General features: G+C 40.8%; 1 protein-coding gene across 4 annotated transcripts in view; it reads left to right on the plus strand.

The window, feature by feature from the left end:
• NOL10 (nucleolar protein 10) overlaps positions 1–21,553 on the plus strand; it is a 78,427-nt gene that overhangs the window by 47,379 nt on the left and 9,495 nt on the right. Inside the window, exons 21-25 of one of the 4 annotated variants that reach the window (XM_074538104.1) lie at positions 1,361–1,851; positions 4,221–4,306; positions 4,935–8,887; positions 12,288–18,351; positions 18,454–18,754. In XM_074538104.1, coding sequence (XP_074394205.1) covers positions 1,361–1,480 — 120 coding nt within the window. In that variant the 3' untranslated portion in view covers positions 1,481–1,851; positions 4,221–4,306; positions 4,935–8,887; positions 12,288–18,351; positions 18,454–18,754. Of the gene's footprint in view, positions 1–1,360; positions 8,888–12,287; positions 18,352–18,453; positions 18,755–21,553 lie in introns of all 4 variants that reach the window. The other 3 variants (XM_074538103.1, XM_074538105.1, XM_026793598.2) reach the window with 3 other exon arrangements.

Genomic DNA, 21,553 nt, shown 5'->3' on the forward strand with positions numbered 1-21,553 from the left:
ACCTTTAAAAACCCCAAACCTTAAAATTTCTGATGCAGATCAAGGTCATTCAGTTTCAGTATACTATGAGTAGCTGTCAACATGAGCTTAAGTAAGATTCATCAAGACTCTTTCAGAAGAGGTCTGGAGACAGGGAGAAACTACCTGTATTTTCAAATAGGGGGTTTCTTGTTGCTGTACTTGCAGTGAAAATGGAAGTTCATAAATTTCATCAAAGTCTAAAAACCAGTAGCTTTTTCTGCCTTGATACCAGTATGGGCTGATTGCTATATTTGTTAAACTGGTTTGCATCTCAGCCAAAATGCTGTCCATGCAAGCAAACCTCTAGCTTAGTTTAAATGGTGTGTGCATGGGAGACTGGGGGAGATGAGCTGATGTGAATGCTGTTGGTTACAGAAAGAGGTGCAGTGGGGATGCAGCTGCATCCACAGTGGTAATTCTGTCACACTCTCAGTGCAGTTATCTTGGGCTGCTTGAAATTGCTCTAATTGCTGGAGTACTTTCTGACATGGGCAGTTTTCTGAGCTTGGCTAGTTCAAGTCTGCTAGTTCCAGTTCATGCACAGTTTAAAGACAAGCTTTAGTCTTACAAAGAAAATAATAGTTTGTGACTCTAAGAACCATTTCATCTACATGGTACATCAAAATATCTTCCATGTTTTTGATTAAGGAAAGAAACATTAATAGATCATGTGCCACAGGAGCAGAGATTACTTTTATGTAGAAATTCCTTCTAGAATTGCACACAGTCTATCAAACACTTTCAAGAACTCCTAAGAACGTGTTTTAGGAAACGTGTGCTTCAGCAAATTTAACTAATTGTTCTGTCTTTTAAAAATTAAATTGTGCAATATTAAGCCTGACAGATTTCAAGAAGCATTGGGACTATATTCTTGGGCACATAGTGTGGTTCTGGCCGGGGAGGCTCCTGTAGGGCCAGGGGTTGGATTCAGTGATACTTGTGAGTCCCTTCCAACTCAACTTATTCTATTTTGTGATTCTGTGATTAAACTTGAAAACACTAGTTAACCAAAGTAGATACTAAGTAACCACAAATTTGGATTGATGTTCTTAAGAGTATTTAAACATAAATTATGGACTGTATTGTTAAGCATTGTTTTTTTAATCTGAAATACATTATTCACTGTGTTTTTATGTCTTTATGTTAAACTTTTGCTTTGAAAAGCTTGGAATGGTAATGCCTAAGGATATCTAGAATTAACAGTTACAATCTGACACAAGATAGCACAAAGCAACTAACTGTAACATTTCCAGATTTGCTTAATGGAATTCTGACTTGATATATTGATTCTGGGACAATAAGGAAGGAACCTGAGTCTATTTTTGTTTTAATATTCCAGTCAGAGCAGCAAAGGAAACAGCAGGAAGCTGAGAAACGACATCGTCAGGAGAGGAAAACCCTCCGGCGCTCTGCCAGTCATCTCAAGAGCAGACGTGGAAGAGGACGACTATTTCATTGATTTATGTTGGCTTTTTTTAAGAAACCTTTTACCTCATTTTCATTTGGAAAAGGGGCCTTTTCAAATTGGGACACAGTACCAATGGATTTGTATTTTGATTCATTGGTGAACACAAAGCCAGAACCTCCTAAACCTTGTGTTGATTACTGAAAAGTTTATGAAAGTTAAAATACTGACCAAAGGACAATATGAATATGGTCCATTGTGAACTGTATTTGTTCAGAAATCACCAGCAATTGGTTATTGTGTAACCCTGGAAGTTTTCTATATAAGAATTTAGTATACAACAAGGCTGCCTGTCTTTTATTTAACTTAAGAACTGTGAGTTTCAGTTTCTGAAATCTTTGTGACTGCTTAGATAAAAGATAAAGGTAAGTTGTTTTGTCTAAAAGCTTATCTTTACAAGGACACAAAAAATTTTTCTGATTCTTGAAGGATAGCACACAGTTGTATTTTTCAAAAACTGACTTTGGCTTTATATTCTTGGGTTGCCTTAATAGCAAATGGTACAAATGTTTGTTGGGACAATTGAGAATGCCTGATTTGGGTTCCTCTGAGTCATTCTGTAAGGAAACCTCTCTTGCCACACCACTGTACAAAGGGGAAGCTCAGAAGGGTAGTCCTATTAACTTAGAATTTGTAAGTACAAAACCTGATCCTGATGTTTCTGTTTTGGAAAGCCAGCCATGTTTCATCATAGATCAAGTGGTTTATCTTCATATAACAAGCACTTTAAGGCCATGCCAGTAGTCTCCTATGCTTCAAAAAAAGAGTTTAGTTAAATAACTTTAAAAAACCCTTGAACCTAAGTAGGTCATTATTTAGCAAATAAATTAGTTGTTACCTTTTATCCTAAAGGAATCTTTTATTGCTTTTTAAAAGCCTTTATAAATTACCTTTTTGCTAGATAACAGAACCTGAACTTTGGTTCAGCTAAAATCAGTGAATCTCCCTGTAACTGTAAATCTTTTTAAGAGACTCATAGGTTCTTAAGTATTTTGTTTTATAAACCAGAGAGGTATTAATCTGATCAGGTTTCTGTATTTGTAGAATATTTGCAATTACTTCAGTAAAAAGCCTTGGTTTCTCATAGCCTGATTTTTTTTTTTTTGTTTGTTGTTAGATGATAGAAAAGTTAGCCACATGGATAACTTCTTTCCTCTCTGACTTAATTTTGCCTGCTTTAATTAATGGTTTTGATTATGTTGCTACCTTTAGTTTAAAAAGGCACTTTTCTCCTGATATTTTCATCTTCAAAAACTTACATTGTAGTCATCACCTCTGCCCTTGCATACAACTAAATGATAAGTCTCTCAATACCTATTTTTTTACCTCAAGCTGTCAAATTTCTGTATTGTTCATAAGTTTCTCATGCTTTTTATTTTTGCATCTTCCCCCTGGAGCATTATGTTATCTCTTAGAAACTATCTATGTGCAGTTCAGGTGTGCTTACATCATGCACAGGGCTGTAGGAATGTGGAGAGGTTAACAGTGGGAACTGGCCTCCATCGTGGTTGATACAGGGAGAGTTGGGGACTGGGTGGACAGAACTGGCATTTTAAGAGCAGAAATTTGGCCGATTTTACTCCTTCTCATGGTGGGTCTAAATCCCATTATATTGATCTAGAGCTGCATTTATGGTTGAAGGCATTTGTATTTTACAATGATTTTGTGGGCTGTCAAGAGCAGTAAAAAACTAAGTGTGGTTGATCTGCTGAGTGGTAATGCACTGAGTTTGAAATGAGCTTAAAATGAGTGTATTTCTTGTGTTTTGAGATTCTTCTGATGGACTGGTTTAAGTCAGTGTTTTGCTTTTCATGCACTTAGATTCATAATGTAAGTATTGTGATAGTATTGATCATGTATTTAGGTTTTAGCCGATATGATTAAAGGAGTGTGCTTTGTACTATTAGATGGAAGGCACATGTAAACTGCCCTTAGCATGCTGTTTATTTCACCTCAAAGGAAGTTGGGATACACTTTACACACCTCCTTCGACCTGCTGGCAATGCTTTCCCTGATGCACTCCAGGACACCTTTGGCCTGCTTGGCCACAAGGGCACTGCCAGCTCATGGACAGCTCGTTGTCCCCCAGGTGCTTCTCCACAGAGCTGCTTCCCACAGGCCAGCCCCAGCCTGTGCTGGTGCCAGGGTTATCCCTGCCCAGCTGCAGGGCCCTGCATTTGCCTTTGTTACATTTGAAACTGTTGCTCTCTGCCCCTCTCTCAAACCCACTGAGTTCCTTCTGAAGGGCTGCACGGCCCTCTGGGGTACTGGCTGCTCCTCGCAGCTTTGTGTCATCAGGGAACTTGCTGAGGAGGCTTCTGCCCCTTCATCCAGGTCATTAATAAGTTAAACAATATTGAACCTTGGGGACACCAATAGTGACAGGCCTCCAACTAGACCCTGTGCCGCTGCTTATGACCCCCTGGAATCTGCCATTCAGCCAGTTCTCAATCCACATCACTGCCAGTTCTCAATCCACATCACTGTTCACATAGGCACCTGGCATGAAACATGATTAGATTGCTGAGACTGATTAGGAAAATTGCCGGTTAAAGTTGTTCTTGAACAGCTCTCTGGGGAAGATTGGAGGTTTCAGTAGAATCTGGTGCATTAATGCGACATTATTGCAAATGAATTAGCTTCATCATGCAACCAGAGCAGGCATTTTTTAAGTGTCAGCCTGGGTTTCATTAACATTTTTCAGTCTGCTGTTACTTCATTTTCTGTGCTGCAGGAATCAGTCTTTATCCAGAATTGCATTTCCTAGAAGCTGAGCAGCTGCTGGGATCCTTTGTGACGTTTAAGGTTCATACTCTTAAGGTAAAGAGTAATCTCATGGAAACTCATGTATGATTGTTTCATACCTGTGAGAACTCAGTGGTGAGAATCTGTGTTAAAAACTCACTGTAAATAAATGTACAGATAGTGGTTAAATGTGAGTGAAATGCTGGTGAGTTAAAGGAATGACCTAGGTCTGATGTCTCACCTGTACTTCACTACTTTTTTACTCCACAGGTAATATGATTTATATCAGTTAGGCTATTACTCATTCAACAAACATTGAACCAAAACTAATTATCTAATGTTCTTTACAAAATTCTGTTACCAAGCCAAGAATCATTCTGTGTTCCTGTGGCTGGTATATTGTCTGAAATGAGGAGCATCTACAATTTAAACAAAACTGAAAATAAATTACTGTACCCCACACTGCTTGTTTTTAATATCTGAACTAAAGAAACGTGATTTTAAAATATTACCCCCATACGTAGCAAGTGTGTGTAAAATGTATATGCACATTTTTGTACTCACGGGGTTTATTTATGGAGTTTAAAGCAGATTTGAGATTGTCAGGCTTCAGGGAGAGTTGTGAGAGAGAATGAAATAGTTTTCAGATTGCTCCATCTTGTTTTGCAGCAGCCTTTTAAATTTGTATTCTTCATGTTTCCAGATGCAGGAATACAGTGAAGCAGTGCAGCTCCTTGCCTGGGAAGGTTGTGCAGTGTCCACAAAAAGACTTGTGATGTTGGATTAAACATCTGCAGGTATAGATGTGTGTGTACCTTCAGGTGTAGTGGAACCTTCTCTGAGGATGAGGAATGGTTTAATGAACTCTAGAGGACCTCTCCAGCCTGATTACTCTATGAATGTTGTAGGGCATAAGGAGGAAACATGTATCATTAATTGAATGGAGTAATTTTTCCCCTTTGTCTCATCCTTCCACTGAATCATTCACTAGTTTTATCTTTTTATCTCTTTCTTAAAGATTAAGTACTTCTTTTGGCATGTGTCCACAGCTAATATATTTTGTCTGATCTTGAGAAGTATGGGGATTTTAAACTGAATGAAAGCACATAAATCTATTAATAAATTTTACCTCTTGATCATTATCTCTGTATTTCAAAGCCCATTTTACTCAACAACTGGCTCTTTGTGTTGAACTTGAAATAGTTCTGTCACCAAAAGGAACAATTTATAGTAAAACCTGCAGGAAATAATAAGATTTAGCACCACTTATAGTTTATGCAACTGGAAGAAAAGGAATTCCTGAATTTTAAAGGCTCTCTAGGTCACAGAATCATTGTTTCATTTGGGGTGGAAGGAACCTTAAAGATGATCTCGTTCCAAGCCCCCTGCCATGGGCAGGGATGCTTTCCACTAGAACAAGTTGCTCAGAGCCCTATCCTGCCTGGCCCTGAGCAGTGCCAGGGATGGGGAGTCTGCATATGCTCTGGGCAACCTGTGCCAGTGCCTCACCACCCTGACAATTAAGAATTTCTTCCTAATATCTAACCTAAAGCCACCCCTTTCAGTTTAAGGCCATTCTCCCTTGTCCTATTTCTACACTCAGTACAAGCCCATGTGCAAAGTCCCTCTGCAGCTCTCTTGAAGGCCTCCTGTAGCTATTGGGAGGTGATCTAAAGTTACCCCAACCCTTCTGTCTCCAGTCTTAACAACCCCAGTTCTCAGCCTCTCTTCATAAGAGATGTTCCAACCCTGTGATCAAATTAATGACTCTCTTTTGGTTTTTAATTTGACCCAGATCCTTAATCCACATGGGCTGTAGTTGCAATTTCTGTTGATTAAGTGACATGTTACTTTGTGTTTGTCCTGTAAGTGGCATTTCCATACAAAGTACTTGTGAGTATCCCGTGGTACAGACTGGTTTGCATTCATGTATCAGCAGAGCTAAAATAAGTAGTTTTTGAGCAAGTGAATGGAAACCACAACAACCAAACCATCCATATTAGTGGAAATTCAGAAATGTGTCTCCCTGTTGCTGACTGTTTTTCAAGATCTCCATCTTCTTTTCTTTGCTTAGTGTTTTAGACTATGGAGCATAGAAGAAGAGAAGATCTACCTTGAGCATGTTCAGAAAGGAGAAGTTTTTATCTTACTCTTTGGAAAGGATTGATCACTGCACTTCCCTTGATAAATATATTTAATTAGAGTTGAAGGACAATAATTTTGTAGTAAGATGAGGTACAAGTTGAAATGCTCTCATTCAGTGGGGTTATGCTTACCTATAGAGATTTGGGTCAGCTTAATCATGAAGGCAAGTCCTTTTTCCCAGTTAATTCTTCATTGAGTGGGGGCAAAATTAAAAATTCCATTTCCTCATTAAAGAGAAAACTAGGCAGTTGAAGTGGGAAATACCAGCCCAGCCCTAATCAGAATTTATACTCCCAATTCCTGGAACCACCCTTCCCTTCCCTACAGCAGTTTCTGCCAAAGCTGCTTTCTCTCTCTCCTGCTTATTATCTCGTTTGAACATCTGGCTCTTTCTTCTGGAGTGCCTCTCTCTACACTCCACTTTTTTCTATTAATATCAGGATCTCTGGTACAAATTTGTACAGCTACAACAGAGATTTGAGAATGAGCACTAAAATGGTAATCGTAGACTGGCTGTGTTTGGGTACATCTTGAGCAGAAAGGATTTGTGTGAGCTTGGAGATACAGAGAGCTGTGGCACCAGAGGGGACTCAGAGAGCTGGGGCATACTCCTGTACGTGTTACTGGCAATAGGCAGCAGTGTTGCTTTAAATCCCCCCAAAATCCACTTCTGCTCTGTGTGTATGTGTACTGCTGTGCTAGCTCTCCTTCACTAAGGTCTGGGTGCTTTGACTGGGACTGGTGTGTTTTAGATTTTTTTAAAAGAATTTTACCTGCAGCATTAGTATAATTGCAATGTGCATTATATACATGTACATTGTATATACATGTATATTGTATACATTATATACATATATACAATTGTACATTATGTACAATTACATTTAGCATTCAAAAGCATCTGAATAATATATTTTCTGATTTCAAACATGTATATATGTCCTCTCCATTTATCAACATTTCTTCTGTAAACACATTTTCTTCTGTCTTTTAACCTTTATAATATGCCACAAGTGGAGGCCATACAGCATGGGTCATAAAAGACCACATGCCTACCTGTGAGGATTTAATCATCTTATGCAAGTGACAGTGTTGTGAAAAGTAATTATCTTGTCTGTTGGGGTTCTGCTGATATTCTTGTAAACTGAATCAAAAGGGAAGTTTCATCATAGGTACTTTTTCCCCTTCCCAAATGTAAATTGTAGATTGCCCAATGGGACTGTGACACTGTTGCACTGAAAATGAGGCAATATTTTAAACAGATCTCCACAGCAAATAAATATCCTCTATCGGAGATATTTTAGGCAGGTTTCAACAAATCACTTTTGCACAATGCCATGGTAACTGCATTGCTGCAATTCAAGTAACACCAGAAGAAGAGGATTGTAGATGATCATTCTCCAGTTGTTAGGACGAGGCCTGACGCTGTTCAGTTTACAAGTACAGACACAACCAAGAACATTGTGTAACATCTCACATGTGCCTGTAGTTGGGGACTGGTGTCACCCATATGCAACTTAGGCACTAAGGGAAGACATTGGAACGATTGATAACTTTAGAGGCAGTTTCTCCAGGAGAATGCAAAGGTAACAATCCTTTATTCCTGCAATTCCATCTCCCAAACCGTGAAAGGTTCCAGTTAAAAACAGGAAGAAGATGGAAATTTCTGCAGAGGTGAGGCACAATTCTATGTCAGGTATTCAAGAAATGCTTGTCGTTCCCTGGAGTGGTGGGAACAAAAGCTTGCTTCTGTGATGGCTTTTGGGATAGATGTGAGGGCAGGGCTGCCAGGATATGATGGATGTGTAATGTGACCAAAGCAAGGAGGATTTATTCTCAAGTAGAGATCACCTCAGGGTGCTACAGGGTGAAATGAGCAAACAAGGCAGGTGGCTCCTTTCCTCCAGAGGATCTCTTTCCCGTCTTAAATGATGTGTACATGATGTCTACTGAAATGATTTCTAGAAAGCAATGCTCAATGCCATCTGTCTTGGCCTTTAGTGATGTTTACATGCTTCCTCTTTATCACAGAAAATAATTGACCTCTGGAAGGACAAGACAGGAACTGACTTCCTGTCAGTTATGGCACACTGTTTTCCCTTGCCTCTGAAGATCTGGAGAATCAAAGATCTTTCCTTCAAAGAGGCCACCTCCCATGAAACTGAAGGAATTTCTCATAGGAAGAAATAACTTGGAAAAAGTCACTGTTTAGTAAGGCAGTCAGTAAAGCAGCTGGAATGGAAAATCATTTTAGATTTGGCCAAATGTTTCCCTCAAAACATGTTCCAATTAAAAAAAGAGCTTATCAATGTAAATGTCAAATTTTCAAGAGCTGAAACGAATCTGCTCTGATTTAGGGTTTTCAGTGAAAACTTTCAGTGTTTAATTTTATTGCCGTTTTCCCTTAGAAGGTGCAGTTCTGTACTGACCTGGTGTGGCTTCTTGCACTTCAGGATCTTTTAAAAACTGGATTTCTCCAGCCAGCATGGCAAGGCTGGTACAGCTGGTCAGGTAATGTAAAGTCTTTAAAACTTGTTGTCTGATTCTGCTGCTCCCCCTCTTCTGCAACATTTGAAATTGGGGCTTAGATATTTGGGCACTATCTAATCACAAGGATAAAGTGCTGGGCTGTCTGAACCCTTTTAATCTTCTCTCCTATGCAGGCATGTTTTTGACACCTATAGTTATATTTTCTCTTCCCTGTCCAGCTGAGGAGGGCAGTGATAGAGGAGCTTTGGGGCATCTGGTGTCCAGCTGGGGTCAACCAGCCACTCATAGACAACCTCTTCATATTTTTAGTCTGTCTTTAGCTGTTAAGTTTTAACAGCCAAACAATTTTGGCACTAAGTGGAAATAGTAGGAATGAAAATTATTATCAATGCTTTTTTCCCCTAGTGTAGTTGGAATTTGGTGACAAGTAACAAATAGCAACTAAGTGGAAATGATTTCTTAATCACAGGAAGCCTTGGAGCTTCTAGATTTGGGACACCCCTACTTCTGGCTTACTTTGTGTATCACTTCATCTAGCTCACTGTATTGAGTAATGCATTTTAGGGCATCTACAACTAACTTCAAGATACAGAACAGGCAGAAGAACTAGATGGGTTTAAGGAGCTGTTATTGAGTAAGGTGCTTGTACAGTCAACCAAGTTCTACTTTATGAGCTTGTGTAACTCCCACAGGTCCAATTTTCTGCTTCTTGGACTGGCCTGCAGGCTTGCTCAGAGTTCAGGTGTGCTTGAATCTCTGAACACAGCTCAGAAATCCCCAGGACAAGGCTGTCCCAAGATTTTGGCAGCATCTATGCCTCCAGCCTTCCCTCTACTATGCATTCTCTAAGCAATATTCCTGCTCTTTTTTGAAAGCCTTCTGTATGTCAGTGCGTTTTAAAGCTGGTGTATCCAGAAATATCTTCAAAATTTCAACAAGTACCACAGGCTCCCAGTGGATCCTAGGCAGTGTTCCTCACCACCAAGCTGAAAAGCAATAGAATCAAAACTTTCAAAACATAGGAGATTTAACTTTCTTCCATAAATATTAATTAAGGGTCTATAAAAGTAAAGTTGGCCACTGGGTTCAGAGAAAGGAGTATTAAGCCCTAAGGCAGAAGGACATAAATATACAAGGGACAGTAACTATTCTGGGGCACTTCAGACAGATTCTAAATCAGATGATGTAAATGCCTCAAAGCAAGAAATTTGAAAGCTATTCAGTTTTCTTTGAACACTGTTTTGCATATGGATTTCAAGCATTCAGAGAGGGAAATCTGTTCTGTCAATGGGATCTCGTGTTTTAGCTGGAGAAGCAGTGGTAACATGTGAGCGAGCTGTGGTGCCATGCTCCAAATCCCTCAACAACAGACCTTTATCTTGGGTGAACTAAACTAGCATGTGATCATTGAGAAGGACTTTTCTCCCAGTTGAAAGTTCTTACTTGGATACATAACTACCCAAAGGCAGAGAAAGCTGATCTGAATGACTGATACATAATTTTTATTGGCTTTCATGGATACTGTTTGCATTCATTACTGAGAACCCGTTGCACAGGATGAAGTATTACTAAATCATTTCTTAGAATTATTAAGCATAAGCCAGCTTTCATCCCACATGCAGGCTTTGAACTCTTACTGAATAATTTTTTCAATTCATTGTCTTTGGGCTTTTTGTTCCACCTGCAGGTCTTGTCTTTGCCATCTACACAGCTTCCAAAACAATGGGGTTGACCCTGCTGCTTGACTGGGACTGGTGTGTTTTAGATTTTTTTAAAAGAATTTTACCTGCAGCATTAGTATAATTGCAATGTGCATTATATACATGTACATTGTATATACATGTATATTGTATACATTATATACATATATACAATTGTACATTATGTACAATTACATTTAGCATTCAAAAGCATCTGAATAATATATTTTCTGATTTCAAACATGTATATATGTCCTCTCCATTTATCAACATTTCTTCTGTAAACACATTTTCTTCTGTCTTTTAACCTTTATAATATGCCACAAGTGGAGGCCATACAGCATGGGTCATAAAAGACCACATGCCTACCTGTGAGGATTTAATCATCTTATGCAAGTGACAGTGTTGTGAAAAGTAATTATCTTGTCTGTTGGGGTTCTGCTGATATTCTTGTAAACTGAATCAAAAGGGAAGTTTCATCATAGGTACTTTTTCCCCTTCCCAAATGTAAATTGTAGATTGCCCAATGGGACTGTGACACTGTTGCACTGAAGATGAGGCAATATTTTAAACAGATCTCCACAGCAAATAAATATCCTCTATCGGAGATATTTTAGGCAGGTTTCAACAAATCACTTTTGCACAATGCCATGGTAACTGCATTGCTGCAATTCAAGTAACACCAGAAGAAGAGGATTGTAGATGATCATTCTCCAGTTGTTAGGACGAGGCCTGACGCTGTTCAGTTTACAAGTACAGACACAACCAAGAACATTGTGTAACATCTCACATGTGCCTGTAGTTGGGGACTGGTGTCACCCATATGCAACTTAGGCACTAAGGGAAGACATTGGAACGATTGATAACTTTAGAGGCAGTTTCTCCAGGAGAATGCAAAGGTAACAATCCTTTATTCCTGCAATTCCATCTCCCAAACCGTGAAAGGTTCCAGTTAAAAACAGGAAGAAGATGGAAATTTCTGCAGAGGTGAGGCACAATTCTATGTCAGGTATTCAAGAAATGCTTGTCGTTCCCTGGAGTGGTGGGAACAAAAGCTTGCTTCTGTGATGGCTTTTGGGATAGATGTGAGGGCAGGGCTGCCAGGATATGATGGATGTGTAATGTGACCAAAGCAAGGAGGATTTATTCTCAAGTAGAGATCACCTCAGGGTGCTACAGGGTGAAATGAGCAAACAAGGCAGGTGGCTCCTTTCCTCCAGAGGATCTCTTTCCCGTCTTAAATGATGTGTACATGATGTCTACTGAAATGATTTCTAGAAAGCAATGCTCAATGCCATCTGTCTTGGCCTTTAGTGATGTTTACATGCTTCCTCTTTATCACAGAAAATAATTGACCTCTGGAAGGACAAGACAGGAACTGACTTCCTGTCAGTTATGGCACACTGTTTTCCCTTGCCTCTGAAGATCTGGAGAATCAAAGATCTTTCCTTCAAAGAGGCCACCTCCCATGAAACTGAAGGAATTTCTCATAGGAAGAAATAACTTGGAAAAAGTCACTGTTTAGTAAGGCAGTCAGTAAAGCAGCTGGAATGGAAAATCATTTTAGATTTGGCCAAATGTTTCCCTCAAAACATGTTCCAATTAAAAAAAGAGCTTATCAATGTAAATGTCAAATTTTCAAGAGCTGAAACGAATCTGCTCTGATTTAGGGTTTTCAGTGAAAACTTTCAGTGTTTAATTTTATTGCCGTTTTCCCTTAGAAGGTGCAGTTCTGTACTGACCTGGTGTGGCTTCTTGCACTTCAGGATCTTTTAAAAACTGGATTTCTCCAGCCAGCATGGCAAGGCTGGTACAGCTGGTCAGGTAATGTAAAGTCTTTAAAACTTGTTGTCTGATTCTGCTGCTCCCCCTCTTCTGCAACATTTGAAATTGGGGCTTAGATATTTGGGCACTATCTAATCACAAGGATAAAGTGCTGGGCTGTCTGAACCCTTTTAATCTTCTCTCCTATGCAGGCATGTTTTTGACACCTATAGTTATATTTTCTCTTCCCTGTCCAGCTGAGGAGGGCAGTGATAGAGGAGCTTTGGGGCATCTGGTGTCCAGCTGGGGTCAACCAGCCACTCATAGACAACCTCTTCATATTTTTAGTCTGTCTTTAGCTGTTAAGTTTTAACAGCCAAACAATTTTGGCACTAAGTGGAAATAGTAGGAATGAAAATTATTATCAATGCTTTTTTCCCCTAGTGTAGTTGGAATTTGGTGACAAGTAACAAATAGCAACTAAGTGGAAATGATTTCTTAATCACAGGAAGCCTTGGAGCTTCTAGATTTGGGACACCCCTACTTCTGGCTTACTTTGTGTATCACTTCATCTAGCTCACTGTATTGAGTAATGCATTTTAGGGCATCTACAACTAACTTCAAGATACAGAACAGGCAGAAGAACTAGATGGGTTTAAGGAGCTGTTATTGAGTAAGGTGCTTGTACAGTCAACCAAGTTCTACTTTATGAGCTTGTGTAACTCCCACAGGTCCAATTTTCTGCTTCTTGGACTGGCCTGCAGGCTTGCTCAGAGTTCAGGTGTGCTTGAATCTCTGAACACAGCTCAGAAATCCCCAGGACAAGGCTGTCCCAAGATTTTGGCAGCATCTATGCCTCCAGCCTTCCCTCTACTATGCATTCTCTAAGCAATATTCCTGCTCTTTTTTGAAAGCCTTCTGTATGTCAGTGCGTTTTAAAGCTGGTGTATCCAGAAATATCTTCAAAATTTCAACAAGTACCACAGGCTCCCAGTGGATCCTAGGCAGTGTTCCTCACCACCAAGCTGAAAAGCAATAGAATCAAAACTTTCAAAACATAGGAGATTTAACTTTCTTCCATAAATATTAATTAAGGGTCTATAAAAGTAAAGTTGGCCACTGGGTTCAGAGAAAGGAGTATTAAGCCCTAAGGCAGAAGGACATAAATATACAAGGGACAGTAACTATTCTGGGGCACTTCAGACAGATTCTAAATCAGATGATGTAAATGCCTCAAAGCAAGAAATTTGAAAGCTATTCAGTTTTCTTTGAACACTGTTTTGCATATGGATTTCAAGCATTCAGAGAGGGAAATCTGTTCTGTCAATGGGATCTCGTGTTTTAGCTGGAGAAGCAGTGGTAACATGTGAGCGAGCTGTGGTGCCATGCTCCAAATCCCTCAACAACAGACCTGTATCTTGGGTGAACTAAACTAGCATGTGATCATTGAGAAGGACTTTTCTCCCAGTTGAAAGTTCTTACTTGGATACATAACTACCCAAAGGCAGAGAAAGCTGATCTGAATGACTGATACATAATTTTTATTGGCTTTCATGGATACTGTTTGCATTCATTACTGAGAACCCGTTGCACAGGATGAAGTATTACTAAATCATTTCTTAGAATTATTAAGCATAAGCCAGCTTTCATCCCACATGCAGGCTTTGAACTCTTACTGAATAATTTTTTCAATTCATTGTCTTTGGGCTTTTTGTTCCACCTGCAGGTCTTGTCTTTGCCATCTACACAGCTTCCAAAACAATGGGGTTGACCCTGCTGCTTTGATGCGAGACGCTCTCGCTGGCACTGGAGGTGCTTTACCTGTGCTGAGATAATGTTGGCTGTATATTTATTGTGACAATGACAAAGAACTGCCTGGCTTACTGGTTGCCTGTTGGTTTGGGTGCTGTTGAGGGGAAGGAGTCTGTCATTTTGGGGTAAGAGGAAGTGGCTGTGTAGGTGTTAGGACTCTCAAAGCTACTGGGCAGAGCAGACCATGGTTTCTGCTCTGCATCAGAGGCCAAAGGCTAGCAAGATGCTCTGCTTGGCAAATCAGATCTGCTGTATGCATTTCACAAACCCACTTCCTGGTGACCACATAATTTCCCAAAGTGGAATGAGGATGCAGGAACACACTGAAAGCTGTGTAAGATTTCTGCTGTTCCATTGCTTCACACACATTCCCAATGTATGTGCTGTGGTGGGTCCCAAAATCAGAATAGATGAGACAAGGACAATGTCTCAGAAGAGCAAGGCGGGACAGAGGCAGGAAGATGAGGACAAACATTTTAGCAGGGCCTGTGGAAATAGGACAAGGGATAATGGTGTTAAACAGAAAGAGGGCTGATTTAGATTATATATAAGGAAGTTATTTACAATGTGTGTGATAAACCACTGGCTCAGGTTTCCCAGAGAGGTGGTGGATGCCCCATCTGTGGAATCATTCAGGTCAGGTTGGATGGGCCTCTGAACAGTCTGATCTAGTTGAAAATGTTCAGAGCTTGTGGCAGGTGGTTGGACTGTGTGACCTTTAAAGGACCCTTTCAACCCAAACTATCCATGATTCAATGATTCTAGAAAGTGAGAGTTTCCAAATCCACAGACTGTTTCTGTCAGAGCACTGTCTTAACTGCTGTGGGAACAAGCTGAAATTTTGGTCTGCTCTGATGGACAAGACTCTTTACAGCTTTGGTTTCCTGACAGTATGGCACTCCATACACCGGGGAGGTAGTTAAATGCAAATAAATTTTGCTTTAAACAGAAGGTAGTGAAAAAGGTGCATTCCCTGCTCTGAAATTGGCAATGTAATTAGAGACTGTATTTGTCAAAACATCCCTGCCCCAGTTGCTGTTGCTAATCATTTAAACCAAAGACATCTTTTTCTCTGGAAGATACAATTAGTGAGGAATAAAAAGAATCTTTAAAAATATTTATAAAGAATCAGAACAATACACTGGGGTTTTTCCTTCTATTTTACTTCTGAGGTAGCTCTGCTGGTCTGAAGAAAATCAGCAGAGTCTATTTTTGTGTACTTTGTGCCCTTGAAACTCTGTGGATCCTGCTCACAAAGATGACTGGAGCCACAGTCAGGAACAAGTTAGATCTTAAATGCCATTTTTAGTTGGGCTTTATATGTAGAAGGCTTTATATTTTCCCCCAGAGAACAGCTTCAGCATCTGAAGGTGATGGTGTAGGTTTCTTCCATGGTTGTAGGATTAGATGAGGGCAATGAGATTGCAAACTGACAGAGCACCTGGGGAGAGGAGAAAATGTTGTGAACATTTGCAACCTCAGATGAGTTTTTATTTTCATGTGACTTTCCTTTGAGCAATGCACAGTTTTGGTGTAGCCCATGTTGGTGTAGCCCATGTTGTCAGACATGTGACATGTTCCTACAGCAGCACCTTCTACCTATTACTCAACAAGCTACCAGCACCATTTAGCTTGGGAACAGCCTTAGCTGGACATGGTTTCTGTATACTCTTCCAGCTTCCCCTTGAAGCCTGTAGATATTTACTTCCACATCATCTACTGCCACTGCGTGGTGTGACACTTCCTACTGCTAATGCTGTACCTGGCTCCATGGCTTCACCTGAGCTCCATTCCAGCTGTTGGTTTTGAGGAAACCAAGTGAGGCAGCTGTTTGCTTCTCATCCTCTTTGTGACAGTGCTGTTGATTTTGCAGACTTCTTTCATGATCCTTTTCAGTTGTCTTTTTTCCAGACTAAGTCCTGAACTATTCAGTAACTCCTTGTACAGAAGGTGTCCCATGTTTGGGATATCTGTAAATATGCCAACAATTCAAAGTACTTGGCTTTCTAAAAAGCTCTTAATATTATATGTTGCCTTTTGCTTAGAAGATAGGCTTGGTTTCTGTGAGTTCTCAGGGGGTAAGAGGAGAGGTCCTCCTGTGGGTTCATAAATTGTTATGCACAGGAAAGAAAGGGTGGCAGACAATAGGCAGTTTCTCTGAGAGGGAAAGGAGAGTGTGGGTGTTACCAGAGACCCTGAGCACTTCCATGTATTTGTAACTGATTTAGAAAGATAAATCATCACCCAGGAAATTAAAAATAAAGAAGGCTGTACAGAACTGGAGGACAATTCAGTAAACTTGAAAAGAAAACAAAGTGACAGCTGTGTGACATGATGGGACATGGCAGTGGCACATCAGCTGTGCAAAGTAATAGGGAGAAGCAGGAAAATCCAGTCACCTGTAGGGTCACAAGAGTGAGCTCTCAGCTCATTACTGGTATTCAGGAAAGATTTTGGACAAAGTTGTCTGAAACCATTGATTCGGCATTCAGCAATAAAGTTATTGGAAATGAGAGGAGAGAAATATTAAAAAAAGTAATTAGTATCTGCCCTATATATAAGCCTCATAAGAGGCTGCATAAGAGCTGTACTGTGGATGTTGAGTTCTGGTTAGCTCACTATGAGAAAGGTTGTGGTACAGCTATGCACTGAAGAGAAACAGCATTTTTTATAAGAAAATTAGGAGCTTCCTTGCAAATAAAGATCATAAATGGGGAACACTTCAGCTTGGAAATAGGGACAATTGAGCAGTCATATCACAGAAGCCTAATAGTAGGAGTGGTCTGTAAAGGAAGTTTGTAAAACGACTAAGTATTCTTCATTATGTAAGATTACATACTATCAAATAAAATTATCAGGTAGCAGGTTTAAAACAAGCATGTGGAGTTGCATGTGTGATAAACATGTACATTGTGAGATCAGTTACCTTAGGCTATTATGGAGACCAAACATAGGTACTAGTCCTAGAAGGGGTGAGATATCTACTGAGCTCTACTGTACCTCAGAACCTGGATGCCAATTCCAGCTCAAGAAACCTTCAGTGATTGCCTGAAGCTGGAAGGATTTGTTGAGAAGCTTGCTCTGTTCTTATCCTGTTCCTTATGCTTCTCCTTACTTATCTGCAATGGAGTAGGGAACTTTGCTCTGCCTGTAGTTGCCTATGAGGGGGCCAGAAGCTGTGAGATTTCCATCACAGGAGCTTAGGAGCAGATTAGCTGAACACGTAACTGAGGCAGGGTAGGTAGAGCTTATCCTCCTCCAGAAGCAACACTACACTCAGGGTCCTCCAAAAGTCACTTTGTCCCATTCCCTGCAATTTCATGGAAACAGTGAAAGTGCCTACCTCTCCACTTCCCATCTCTGGGTTGTCATCAGGACATGGCAGAAAGGGGTCCTGGGTGCCAAAGGACAAGAAAAGCTGAAACCAGGACAGAGTCAGCAACAGAAGTGCTGCTGGAATCACAGTGGAGGTGGAGGGTCAGTCACACCTCTGAAGAGCACCAGTGCAGACACGCTGGGATGAGGGTCCAAGGCCAGGCTGAGCTAGAAGCAGGGTCTGTGGGTGCGAGAGCCAACACTGTGTCAGTCTGGTGAGTTACTGGCAGCCTGCCCACAGCAGAATGCAAGGGGCAAAATTAGGTTCTTCCAAGCTCTGGGCGAAGAAAATTGCAACCACTGAGCCTTTAGGAATGAGCTGCTGTTATAACATCACAGCAGAAGTGGTGACAACCCAGATGAAACATCTGAGGAGCAGTTTCACAACACATCTGGCCCATGAGCTTTCCATGGGAAAAAGGGCAGAACATGAACAGGCTTACAGGATGGATACCAGTCTCATCTCTGCTCTTTGTTTCTCGTTTTGGTAAGGTTGTGGTTTTGGAGTGTAAGCCAACCCACAGGGCTCTGTAGTGAGATGCAGGGTGCAGGTGCTGATGCTTGTGCATTTCAGAATGCACATTCTTCAAGAAAAATGGACTGGGGAAGTTACCACTGACTTGAGTCTCCTTCCTGCTCTCTCTGCCCCAATGATACCAATCCTTGTAGATACCACTGAAAATGGACAGCAAGGGACTTGAAGAGCTGGGAACAAAACACAAAGAAAAAAATCAAGAATTATATATTTGCAATTACAGACATGAATTGAGCTCACAAGGAATTCAAAGAGCAGAGCAAGAACTAGCATTTGCAAATCACATCATGCAAAGAAAGGTACAAGCAAACAGTAGATTAGTGCATATTCCCTCATGTCCTCTTTAAAAATACCTGAAGATTTATGTGAACTATAAGCTTTTTTTTTTTTTTTCCTCATAGGGTCTTACTCTGAGGTCTTCTGTTATTAACAGACAAGTACTTTTGGCAGGAAAGGGTCTGAACCTCTGACTTTCAATAGTGGTCATCAGCCTTAAGTCTCAAAGACTGGAGATGCATCTAACCACAAACACCTAAGCCTGGAAATCCCTCCTCAGAGGCAAAACAGCTTCCAGGCTCTGACTAGGTACTGTGAAGAAACCTGAAGATGTTTTCCATGGCCATATCATACCTGTTATGAGGCTGAGCAGTCTGAAGTGTTTGATGGCTCCCACCCAAGTCAGCCTCATAGTGTCTACCACATGTGAGTAACAACCAGTCTGTGAACCATAAGTAAAACCACTTCAGTATAGTTCCATTAAGGTATGTTCTACAAATAAAAATTGAGAACAGCTCCCTGCAGTCTACAAATGCCTTCTGCTTCTACAAGTCCTCTCCTTTTTCTATGCAACATCTTTCCCTAATGCTTTTGAAACAAGAGCAACAAAAGAAAATATTTCTAGCTTATTTTAAACTGTTGCTGGTAACATCTGAAGTGATTAGAGTATGTTTCATTTGTTTATTTTTGTTAATTTTCATTCATTAAATGGATAGGGCTTTAAACAATCTGGTATGATGTAAGGTGTCTTTTGGAACTAGATGATCCAGAGGATCCAACCCAAACTATTCTATAATTCTGTGAAATGCAGGCATAGAGCAAAAAAAATTAGACCATAAGGGATGTGTTTGTGGAATGAAATCTGGTTGGAAGAATACCAATCCTACTGCTAGTAATCTTGAAGGTGGTATTTCTGTCATCCTGCTGGAAAGTAGAGGCTGACAGGACATAATCTCTGTTGTTCCAAAAGTACTTGTGATTTTTTTTTTTTTTTCTGTTTAAAAGTGTGGTTTTGAAGTGTTTAAACTCCGACCTGAATTCCCCAGATTTTTTAGGCAGGACTCTTGAGGGATTCAGGCACCACTCACAACAGATCAGAAAACTGTTGTCTTTTGCACAAACTGACAAGAGAAGTCTTCTGAGCCTATCTGAGCAACAAGATATTTTGGGGATGGGGCTCACCTTGCTCAGCAAGCAGGACAGGTGTCCTTTACACAAAATTTCAGCTTGGATTGCAGACAGAAACAAGGGTTCTACAGCCTGTGCTTCAGACATTTCATTGTGAAGCATTACTCATTTGTACCCATACATACAGTAGAGGAGACTTCCAGAACCAATTCTCTGTCATGTCTCTTCTTTCTCTCTGTCCAAGCTATTAAAAAAGTTTTGGATAGGTTTGTCAGCTGCACCTGTGAACCAACCTTGGGCTTTCATGGCGGACAGAAAAGGGAAAAACTGAATCTTCCATTTTCTTGAAATCAATTACAATCAAGCATTTTCAGTTCCTAGCCCACCTACAACAATTTTTGTTCGTTTTTCTGTTCAGTGCTGCAAGTCCCTTCTCTCTTCCCTCCCCCAGTAAAATTTGCATGTTCCTAATCCTAGGATTTACTTAAGCAACTACAGAGGATCCTGAAATGGCTTCTCCTCCAACTGCTTTGTTTCCAGCTGGAGACAATTACCAATTTGTTCAATTCTCACCACATATATTATAAAGATCAAAGGCAGACCTCAAAACATTAGTAACTAATTTCAGTGTTATAGTTCTAATAAAATAAAAGCAGGCCACTATTGGGCAACATCTCTTTTGTATGTGGTAACTTCTTCATTGAATTCTGAGGTTTTCTTCCTTCTCAGATAGAATTAATCATAGTTGCAAGGATCTATGGATTACTGCTGGTTTTAAATTTGAAGCCGGGTAGCAGATGGGAGTAATTTGGTTATGTCCCCAGCAGGAGCATGGAGAGAAGCAGAAGAGTGTCAATAATTTGTTTTTTCTCATTCTAATAAAATTCTGCATCCAGTGATAGAAACTCTTATTGCAAGGGTCTCACTTTATCACAAGCTTGCTAGCAGATGTTGATTTATTCTATACCAGTGCAAGCAGGAGGAAGAGAAAGTGCCAGAGTTCAGTCTTCTGGAGAACAGATTTGGGCAAGGATAGAAAGAGATAGAAGCTGGATTTACTGTGATGCGCTGCTGTGGGGGCCCAAAAGTCCAAAGTAGGGGCTATTGAAAGGGTCTGGAGAGGGAAAGGTGAGCACTGGTTCCCTCTCTGGTGCAGGTCATCTAAGCCTGAGACTTGCCACCAGTTAGCACAAGCAGACAGGAAAATCAGTGATGATGAGAGCATTATGTGTGAAACCACCTTACCTGACTTGTGTGCCAGTGCTCATATCAAGGCGGGAGTAGCACCACTCTTGCCAGCAAGATTCACAGCCTAAGAGGAGCTTGTCCCTGGGGCAGATGGATGGGGCTTCCCAGGGAAGAGAGGGATTAAAGGTAAAAGACACAGGCATAGGAGCAAGGTCTAGAAACTGAAAATCTAAGATCTATCTTTCCATTTCTCCTGAGATGTGAACTGGAATGCTTCACTGAAGATGATCACTGACATTTCCTCTGGCTGCCTGGCTGCTTCTCTTTCATAATGAATGTGGCTGCTGCTTTTTGGGCTGTCAGTGACTTCTGTTGTGGGTAATCCCTCCCCAGTGTGACCCTCCCGGAGCTCGAGGCACTATGTACCGTGTTGCCATACCTCCACCAGCAAGCAGTGTGCACTGCAGCTCTTGGCTTGGCCAGGGTGATTTTTGTCACTGAATTGTTTTGCTGTGCCATTCTCCCCATTGCCATCCCCCCAGACTGTCAGGCAATGGATGAGGTGACATGGTGGCAGAGTGTGTGGGTGCCTTTAGCTGGTCTCAGTGTCTGTGTGTGACAGGCTAATCCCCTGTGCATGGGCTGGGTAGTCAGGGTGCTCTTGTGAGCCCCATCTGTCTGGATGTGCTGCAAGATAAAGGGGATGTCTTAAACCACTGTGGTAAAATTTGTTAGGGCTGTTCTGCCAGAGCCTGGAGTTAAAAGAGACCTTTTCCGTGTAGCAATGCCAGAAAAGATGATCACAAACAACTGGCTGTCACGAGTCTGCTCTGAAGTCCAAGTTTTTGCAACACCCCAATTTAAGCAGTTCCATCTCCCAGTGACTCCAAGAGTACCAATCAACTGGGA

This window comes from Zonotrichia albicollis, chromosome 3 (assembly GCF_047830755.1).
Source record: "Zonotrichia albicollis isolate bZonAlb1 chromosome 3, bZonAlb1.hap1, whole genome shotgun sequence".
Classification (NCBI taxonomy): domain Eukaryota; kingdom Metazoa; phylum Chordata; class Aves; order Passeriformes; family Passerellidae; genus Zonotrichia; species Zonotrichia albicollis.